This window comes from Echinops telfairi, unplaced genomic scaffold (genome assembly GCF_000313985.2).
Source record: "Echinops telfairi isolate 266 unplaced genomic scaffold, ASM31398v2 ScPeMD7_7416;HRSCAF=8454, whole genome shotgun sequence".
Taxonomy (NCBI): domain Eukaryota; kingdom Metazoa; phylum Chordata; class Mammalia; order Afrosoricida; family Tenrecidae; genus Echinops; species Echinops telfairi.
Genome location: NW_022111316.1, coordinates 5,157,337 through 5,167,542, shown reverse-complemented (window position 1 = coordinate 5,167,542; position 10,206 = coordinate 5,157,337). Strand labels below are relative to the sequence as shown.

At 51.6% G+C, this 10,206-nt stretch overlaps 1 protein-coding gene across 1 annotated transcript; it reads right to left on the bottom strand.

Moving 5' to 3' along the window:
- Positions 1-269: 269 nt before the first annotated feature.
- Positions 270-3,789, bottom strand: APLNR (apelin receptor). Its single transcript, XM_045297062.1, has one exon. It carries the CDS (start codon positions 3,578-3,580, stop codon positions 2,426-2,428), a length of 1,155 nt encoding a protein of 384 aa, XP_045152997.1. The 5' UTR covers positions 3,581-3,789; the 3' UTR covers positions 270-2,425.
- Between the last annotated feature and the right edge of the window lie 6,417 nt (positions 3,790-10,206).

Below are 10,206 nucleotides of genomic sequence, written 5' to 3'. Positions count from 1 at the left end.
AGTCTAGGACGTTCTTTATTCCTGTGCCCTCCCCAATCCAACTCCCATCTGCTCCCTTTCCTGGGGAACAGTCTGCTCCCTCCATCTTCTTCCCCCTTTCTGCCATCCCCCACCCCAGGTTCCCACATAAATCCCTACTCTGAGATCCCACTTCTCCTCGTTCCCTAACCCCATTCTCATCCCATGTCTGCCCTACTGCACCATTTGCAAACTGGCGGCATTCTCCTTTCCCAAGACCCTTTTGTGAGGGAAGGCTTTGGACACAACCGTTTCACAAAACAGATTTATTTGGATGAGCCACAATGATTAACAAGGTCAGCAAACAGCAGACATTCCCAAGAAGAGCCAGGATGTAGGGAGGTGGGGGGATCTCCTAGCCTGCAGCATCCTCATCCTCCTCTCCCCAGACTCCTGAGTTCCAGGCAAGCAGTCTCTGTAGGGTCCCAGAGGGGTACCCTCTGCCCTTTCTTGAAGCTTCCGCCTGCCCTGACTGGATCTTTTCAGGACAGCCCTGGGCAAAGTCGGTGAGTCTGTGGAAAATTCTAGTTAGTCTGTGATGGAGAGACTTTGCTGAAAGGAGACCTTTGCCCTCTCCTGGCTCTGTCCCAGGAAACTTCAGGACATCCATGACCATCAAGCCGGGCGCTTCCTGCCTCTGTGGTTCTTGTCTTGTCCTTTGTGTCGAGTCTTCCAGAAACAAAACCCGGAATGCACACCCAGCACCCATCTCACAAAGAATCCCCCAACAGTTTCTTCCTCAAGGTTTCTCCAGCAGTGTGGATGCCATCCATCAGCGTGGGCACACAAGCACGCACACACACACACACACACACACACACACACACACACACACACACGCCCAGCAGGAGAGGCCAACAGGCCAACAGGTCCCATCCCAGGGGTGAACCCTACCCCACTTGCTACCCCATGGCCTCCTTAGGAACAGGAAGATCAAAGAGAGAAACGCTCACTAACTCAAAGCAAAGTGGGGAGGAATAGGGAAAGGGGCCACGGACACTTTTAAAAAAGACGTCCTGCCTTGAGTTAGAAAACCATCAGGGACCAGCTCATAGGAATTCCCCAAGCCTGGGGCACCAGACCCTTGCACGGGGAAACCTCCTAGCCAAGATCCCAGTGCAAGCAGTCCACGGACCAGCCGTCTGAGCCCCCAAATCCAGCAGGAAGTGGACTCGGTTGTATCGCGCGAGGAGACTGTGCGAAGCAGATAGACGCGGTGGTGTGTGACAGGCGGAGGGGGATGTTTTCCAAGGGACACAGATCACTGCTCTATGGATAATGAATTGCCATGGGCATACATACACTTAAAGAGCAAGCCTCCCCACCCCAGCCCAGCCAAAGTGATGCTTGGTACCAAGTAGCACCAGAACCCAAGTAAACCAGCCCAAGGTGATGGGTGGAGGTGGGGAGTTGGGGGACAAGCTCACCACTAGAAACCTGAAAAAAGGGTGGGAGGGCCAGGATTTGGGGAAGGGAGCCAAGCAGCATATGGACTACACGCAAACACACACCCCCTCCTTCAGTCCCACTTGCTGTCCATTCCTTCTCCCTCCCCAAAGCCCCATTCGTGGGGTGACACCATCCTTGGTGTCAGAGTTTTATCAGCCCTGCACCTTCCTAGCCCTGCAGAAAACAGAGGCTAAATGAAGGAGCCTGGGGAAACGACAGAATGCACACTTCATCGACTCCTGGGAGGGGCTCCAGGAAAGAAACCCTTTCTGAAGAGGAGCTGGATATTGCTTTTAGTACCAGGGGCTGAAAGGACTCGACCTGATCCAATTTTAGGGAACATCCTGGAGCTCCCAGCTGGCATGCAGCCCACACGCACCACAGTCCCTAACTCCTGAAACAAGCTTTCAGGCTGCTTGATCCTTAACCCTTAGGGGTCTTCAGAAGGAAGAGGCAAAAGGGGGGAGAAGGAGCAACAGAGGGGTGAGGAAAGATCTAGGAAGGGGAGTCAGGGGCAGAGGGTGAGGACTGAGTGTAAAAATGCGGGAGGGGAGTGGCCCAGAGGGGAGAGATTGCAGGGAGAAAAATGTCCCGAAGCTTCCAGAAAGGGGGTGGGGGGTGAAGGCGAGTTAGCTCCTCCTGAAGCAAAGTCTCACACTTCAATACTTTGAGATCAGGGTGACCACCCCTAGTTTTTACCAATGGAGACACTGAGGCTCTGAGGCCGTGCACACACTGTCTAGCAGTTACTGAGCAAGTGAGTCCACAGGACCAGTCTCCTTCCAGTCAACCCAAGCCTTTGGGAACTAAGTGAGTACGAGGGGCCAGACAGAGCTATCTGAGAGGCAGGGAAAGGCGCGAAGGCAGGCCAGAAGGAAGGAGAGTCACTCTACCTGATTTTCAGAAAGCAAAGGGAAAGGTGAGGGGGCAGAGCCCCTGGGACGCAGGGATGCCAGCCCTAGTCAACCACCAGAGTCTCTTGGCTGTAGGGAATGGACTTCTCCTGCATCTGCTCCCCGCCCCTGCCCAAGTTGGGGTTGGGCCCCTGGCTGTGCCCCGAGGAGTAGCTGGCCGACTTCTCCCCACTGCTGCTGTGGGAGGCCCCCACACACCCGCGGTGGTCCCAGCAGAGCATGGAGGTGCAGACCTTGCGGAAGCGGGGATCAAAGAAAGCGTAGAGGAAAGGGTTGAGGCAGCTGTTGACGTAGCTGATGCAGGTGCAGTAGGGGAAGAGGTTCATGAGGAAGCGGTCAAAGTCACAGGGCCAGTGCAGCAGGTTGCCCAACAGGTAGAGGGTCTTCACCAGGTGGTAGGGCATCCAGCACAGGGCAAAGGTGACCACGAGCACCACGATGATGCTGAGCAGCCGGCGCCGCTTCCGCAGGCCCTCGACGCGCTCCTTGCGAAAGTGGCTGGCAATGGTTTGGGCGATGAAGAAGTAGCAGGTCAGCATGATGGTAAAGGGCACCACAAAGCCCACGGCGGTGGACGAGACCCCCAGGCCCACCTCCCAGGCCCACTCTGAGCTGGCGGAGGCCACCAGCGAGTAGTCCATATAGCACTGCACGTTGGAGCTGTTGTCCAGGTGGTCGGTGGCTCGTAAGACCATGGCCGGCATGGCCAGGAGGGCGGCCAGCACCCACAGGACAGCGGTGGCCACAGCCCCGCTGACCCGAAGCCTCAGGCGCGCATTAGCCACGGGCCGCACGATGGCCAGGTAGCGGTCGAAGCTGAGGCCCGTGAGGCAGAAGACACTGGCGTACATGTTGACGAAGATGAGATAGCTACTGAGCTTGCAGGAGAAGGTGCCAAAGGGCCAGTCGTAATCCCAATAGGTGTAGGTGGCCCACAGCGGCAGGGTCACCACGAAGGTCAGGTCGGCCACTGCCAGGCTGGCGATGAAGATGTCAGCTGAGCGCCTCTTCTCCCGGCTGCTCCGAAATACAGTCCAGAGGACCAGGCCATTGCCCGTGGTGCCCAGGAAGAAGACCAGCATGTAGATGGCAGGGATGAGCGCCCCGGAGGACTTCCAGTCTGTGTATTCACACTCAGACTGGTTGTCGGCCCCATAGTAGTTGTCAAAATCACCGCCGTCGCCGCCGCTGTCCTCCATGCTGGGGAGCGCAGAGAAGAGAAGCAGGGGTCCTCGGAGACCAGCCCTGAGGCTTAGTTGCAAATGAGGGCTTAGTCAGCCACTCGGCAGGGGCCCTGAGCTTCTAAGTGCAGCCTCAGAGAGTGGGCAAGGTTTGAAGGTGGACACAGCCCTTCCCGGAGCTCCAGGAGCTCCCTCTGGGATGGCCTGGGCCCTGGAGGATGCCTCTCATCTGCGGGCTTCCCTCCACCCTCCCCAGCCTCCAGCCCAGCCAAGACACTTCCTTGCGCCCTCCTGAGTCTCTGTCTCCTCTTGGCTCGCCACTCCCTCCTCCCACCTCCAGACCAGCCCCTCACTTGGGAAACTTAAGATCTCTAAGTTACAGCCCACTTGTTTTTTTGCTTTCCCCGCCCCCCCTTCTTGTCACCAGGCAAAGTGGACCAAATTGACCCCTGCTGTACTGGGCAGAATGTTATCTGGGAGTTGCAGCCTGCTGCTCTCCTCCTGACTCCACCTCCTCCCTCTGACAGCCACCCCCCTTCACCCCAGCCTGGGTCCCTGCCCTCCAAGGATTTCCTCTGGTCACCATCCCCCTGCCTACCCACCTCAGCCCTCTCTACCCTCCAGTTCTCACTCCCTCCCACCCCCACTTTACAGGAACAAATTATGCAGATTGAAATTCAGCCACCGGAGCTGGGGAAGAGGGTGTGAGGTTTAGCTGGATGGGCCCAGCATCTGGCCGCAGGCACTCTGGTAGGTGAGTCTACTCCAGGAGTCTGCTGCTCTCCTCCTGCACCCCCACTTTACCTTCCCTCCTGCACTTGACCATCTTCCCCACTGACCTCCTAAAGCCAATCCCTGTGCTGTTCGCTGTAACCCTCTCTCCAAGAAGCTTTGTGGTTTGCACACTCAAGGATGGGGAAATCACCCTAGAACTCAAAAAAATGCTTGCAGAATGGCAGTTTGCGGATTTCTTTGAGGGATGGGCATTAGAGGGGCCAGGAGAGACTCACAGGTTGAAAGAAACCGCAGACCAAAGGAGTTTCTTTGAGATGTTAGATCTATGGGGAAACCGAGGCCCCACAAGGGAAATGCCTTGCCCGAGATCTCAGGGTTAGTTTTGTTATAGCTGGGTTTTTTGTTGTGGTTTTTCTTTCTTTCCTTTCTTTTTCAAACACATAACTCAGTGGCTAGGGTAAGGTAGGTGATGTGTAGGTGATTCATTGAGTGCGTGAGTAAGTGGATGGGTAAATTAAGGATAGAGAGGATTCTGGCTAAAGCAGAATAAAGTATATGAATGACTGTGTGGAGCCCCAGTGTCGTGGTGGTTTTTCATTAGGTGACTTACCAAAAGGTCAACAGTTTTAAACCACCAGCCCCTCCTTAGGGAAAGACAAGGCTTTCTATTCATTTAAAAAGTCACAGTCTTGGAAACCCACATGACCACTGTCCTCTGGGGTCCCTATCAGTCAGAATTGACTCCGTGGCAGTGAGCTTGAGAGTGGTTTGAAAATCAGGATACATATATCCATTCTCAGGCTTTTACGTGATGCCTCTTCTGCTTTCTCTACCCTCCATGGACCAAACAAACAAAAAACCCAAGCCCACTGCCATCAACTCAATTCTGACTCATCGTGCCCCTACACATAGAGTGCCACTATTCCAGGGGGGTTCCTCGACTATCAATCTTTAGGAAAGCAGACTGCCAGTCTGCCTCATCTTTCTCCCGTAGAGCAGCTGAGGGGTTCCAACTGCCAACCTTTCATTAATGCCCAACACCTAACCCACAACACCAGGGGTCTTCTTTTGTCCCAGGACAGGGAGGGTTCTAGAAGACCACATGGGGGACAGGATGTTGCAGCTAGAGGAAGAAGACAGGAAGGGAACAGTCAGTGAGCAGCTCTCATGGGCACAATCCCATCAAAACCTACTCAGCCCCAACTGGTCCCTTCTTTCCCTTTGGGCAAGGAAGAAGGAAGGAAGGACAAATTAGGGTGGAAATGCACATTCTTCATCTCTTCCCCATCCAAAGGAGGGGAGGTGACCTAAAGTTGAGACACAAGGGAGGGAGGTCAAATCAGGAAATGAGTCTTCATCCAAGGCAAAAGACTTCCAAGCTGGAAGGCATGCTCCGGAGGGAGGGCTGGTCAGAAATCTGGAGGGACCCTGTGTTAGTCTGGTTTGACTAGAGAGACAAATTCATAGACACCCATGTGTATAAGAAAGAACTTTATATAAAAGAATAATTGTATATTGAGAAAACATCCCAGCCCAGTCCAGATCTAGTCCGTAAGTCTGATATTAGCCCATGTGTCTGATACTAATGCAGAAATTCCTCTTTAGACTCATGCAGCACATGTGATGATGCCGAATGCAGAAAGATCACAGGCCAGTAGGTAGAAAGTCTTGTGGTTCCAGTGGCAGTGGAAGCATCTCAACACTGGCGCAGGTCTCCACGTGTCTCCTCCAGCTCTCTGAGTGTCTCAACAGCAGGAAGGGGAAGGCAGAGAGAGTGTGTCTGGCCTCTGGTGAGCTATTTCTCTCCATCTCGCCTCCAAATGAGGTCATCAAGCTGCGACATGATTGACAGGCTAGACTCCGCCCTTTCACTCAAGTTGACAGGAGATTATATCACTGCCACAAACTCAACTTCGGACAGGAGCCAAGTCAGATATGAATATGGGTAAAGAAGTCAGTATGAGGTAGCATGGAGTGGTGGAGACTGAGGCAAAACCAAACCTTCACACTCCATCAAAATAAAGCCTTCCCAGCTACAGTCTGTAGGTGCCATGAGAAAACGTGCAGTATATGGAATATTGTTCAGCAATAATAAAAAGCAATGACCACACTCCTGAACACCACAAGACATGGACAAAACTGGAGAACAGTTATGCGTAGCACACTTAGTCAATCTTACAAAGATACGTATTTAACAATACCATTATTTTAAGGATAAACAAAGACAAGACTTCGATGACTTCAAGGAGTCCGGGGGAAAGAGCGCGGGAAAGGGAGAGGGGAGGGATAGGATATTGAGCAAAGGAAGGATGAGGGTGGGGGCAGGGGAAGAGAACCACATATAGGCTTAACAGGATGTTGTTGTTGATTTCATTTCTTGAGATGGGCCATGCAAATATCTACGATGTGTTTCTTTAAACACCAAAAGAAGAAGAAAAAAATCCCTCCAGATTCCTTATCCCCTTCAAACCTAAATAGTGGTCTGCGTGGCTACAAACTTTTTTTTAAGGTTGAGGGATAGGAGAGGGTAGGAAAAGTAAGACTGAAATGTACTTGGAGTCTTTAGTGACAAACAAGTTCATCTCAAACAAACAAACAGAAAGGGAAATGTGGAGCCTAGCATTAATAGACCTTGCTTTTTCTTTAGATTTCCAAAGAAGTTCAAATTCTGGATTTTGCATGAGAGAAATTACCCGATTGGTCTCCCTGGGGAATGCCACCCCTTTGAAACTAATCAACAGGTAAACTAGATGCTGGGGTGATGGCCTTTGAATCAGAGCTGAGCAAGAACACAAGGTAAAAGGAAGGTAGGCCAAGAAGGAAGAGAAGTGACTGCAGAGAGAGAGAAATGGAAAGGAATGTGGAGAGAAGCCTTAGGATGCGATGGGAGGCCAGAGAGAAAGATGCTGAGAGCCTGGGATGACCTGCAGGCCGTGTGCACTGATTAACGGGAATGAAGAATGATGACCATGCTGGTGTTTCGCTTGGGGATTACAGAACCATCCATCACTCGCTATTGTTCCAAACCTTTTGTGCATTTCACCTCCATTAATATCTCTTTTCATCAGGACAGCAGCACAAGAAGGTAGACCCGTTCATCAGCCTTACTGCCCACAGCCATCAAGTCATTTCCAACGAGAGCAGAGAGCCTCAGTTTTCTCTGGCAAAGCATCTGGTGGGTTTGAACCACCGACCATGTTAGCAGTTCAAGGCTTACCGGCAGCACCACCAGAACTCCTTAGCCTCACTTTACAGATGAGGAAACTGAGTCATACAGAGGTAGTTAATATCACCCATCTTGCGACTAACAGCCAGAATTTGAACCAAGGCTGTTTGAGTCTACCATGCCCTCAAAGAAAGGGTTTCAGCCATTTTTAACATTAAGGGTTTGGGGATCTATTAAGCAACATAGAAATGTAGAACAAGTCTAGAATCCCTGTACATGTCTTTAAAATAAATTCTCGTGTACAACTAAAAATAGATTGACTGCCTTGAAAGCATGGTGCTGGGTGAAATAAGTCAGTCACAAAAGGAAAAATATTGCATGGTCCCATTTATAGGAAATATTTAGAAGAGGCCATTGCCCAGACAGCAATGTTTATTGGTGGTTTCCAGGGGCAGATGAAAGAGAGAAAGGAAGGAAGGCACCAGGCTGAGAGCCTTCTGAGCTTCTGTTGATGATGAGAACTATTCAAGGATGGTGATGGTTGAAGTCCACTCAACATTGGACTGTTAACTACAAGCTCATTGGTTAAGTCCACCAGCTTCTCCACAGGAGAAAGCTGAGGCCATCTGCTCCCATAAAGATTTTTCACTCAAAAAATTCACTGCCATTGAGACGATTCTGACTCCTACTGACCCTATAGGACAAGGTCGAACTGCCCCAGTGGGTTACCAAAGCTATAAACCTTTACAGGAGCAGAAAGCCTCATCTTGCTCCTGCAGAGCAACTGGCAGTTTCAAACTTCTGACCTTGTGAACTTGTAACTCACTACATCACCAGTGCTCCAGCCTCCAAAGACCTAGATAGCATCTCTATGAGTTGGAATTGATTCAATGGCAGTCGGTTGGGTTGGGTTGAGTTGGGTTGGGTTGGGTAGGGTGCATGAGAAAGGGGGCTCTGGTGGCACAGTTGGTTACACATTGGGTTGCTGACCACAAGATCAGCAATTCAAACTCACCAGCCACTCTGCAGGAGAAAGATGAGGCTTTCTGCTCCCGTTGTGATTTATAGCCTTGGAAACCCTAGGGTTTTACGCTACCGTACAAGGTTGCAATGAGTTGGAATTGACTCGATTCCCATGGAGTTTTGGTTTTGATACATGTGGCAGTTGTTGAAATGGCATCTTTGATCATAATAAAGGAAGAATTAAAGATATATTGGTTAAATGTTTGAGAGACAGCCCCCAGTCTTGAGTACAAAAAGCCCCGAAACACCTTAGGGTTATCACTTAACAGCCAGGTTGGGTGCAAACAGTCCACCTTCCGTCCCACCAGGCTTCTTCTATGACTACCTTTATTCACCAAATGGGCCAAAGAGCTGGGCAGGACAGTTGGATCCAGGTGAGATCACAAAAGATGGCCCTATTCGGAATACAAATAATGGATTAGGTCAACTTTGAGTCTCTCAGTGTTCCCAGTCCTTCCTGGAGTCTTCCATGAAAATGCAGTCATCGTGCCTTCCGCAGCTAGAAACAGGGGAGGGAAGAAAGAAAGCAAGCCTGGAGTGTAACAAACATCAGGCCCACTTCCCTCCTCTCCTCCCTACACCCCAGTCACTCGGCTGGGATCCTAGGTCAGATGGTGGCCTGGAGACCCCATGGGAGAGGATATGGATCCCTCTGTAATCCTCTGGCCTCTGATCCTCTTCCCCAGAGGGGGTAAAGAAAAGTTAATCTGACCCTAGGAACTGGGAAAGAGGCTCGAGAAGGGAGAAACTGGGGGCTCTGCCTGGGAGGGGGCCACTGATTGGAACCCAGGGTGGGGGAGTGTTGATAAGATCCAGCCTCCCGTCAACAGCTGGCTGACACCAGATGGTCACCATGCACCTAGATATGGCCTCCCTGTATGCCAGATCTGCCAACTGCTCTATGTCCAGTTGGATCCTGAGGTCCCGTCTTGATCTGTCCCTGTGCCATGTCCCACCATCCAACGTGGAAGAAGAAAGGTGAGTAGGGCCAGTCACTGGAAGCTGACCCAGTGTGACCCCAGAGTGTGGAAGTTAGCCCTCTGCAAGGGAGGGAGTAGCCGTGGCCACAGACCCCTCCCCCTGGCGTTTCATCTCTGAAACCCCTTCAACTTGGCACCTGGTTCATATCTGCTGAACTAGCCAACCCTAACTCACTTCTATCAAGTCGATTCTTACTCATCGGACAGAGTAGAACTGCCCCTGCGGGTTTCTGAGACTAAACCCTTATTGTGAGTAGAAAGCCTCATCTTTCTTCCAAGGAATGACTGGTGGTTTCAAACTGCTGACCTTGTGACTAGCAGCCCAACGTTTAACCCAGTATGCCACCAGCACGTTTCTGTTCACTAAAGCAACAGAAATTCACTCCGGAGATGATGGGTCTCACCCCAGGGCTCACTACTGCACTCACAAGGCCACCTTTCTGCTCACGTGCACCCTACCCTGAGCCATTTGGCAAACCAGCAGTTAAGGCAGGAGGCTGCTTCTGCCCTGGAGACGCCGAGGGAGATTCCTTGGGGACTTCTGTCTCTCCTGGGTGATTTCTTCAGGGGACTGTCATGAGGCTGAGATGAACGACTCCTGGCAGGACTGTGTCCAAACCTGCGGTGGAGCTCTTTCAGCAGAGCCCAGACTGCTGGAGGCCCAGGGAGTCAGCGACTCTGTAGTTCTCACCCCACACATCATCCTCTCCCTGCCAAGTTTGTCCCTGGCCCCACAAGGT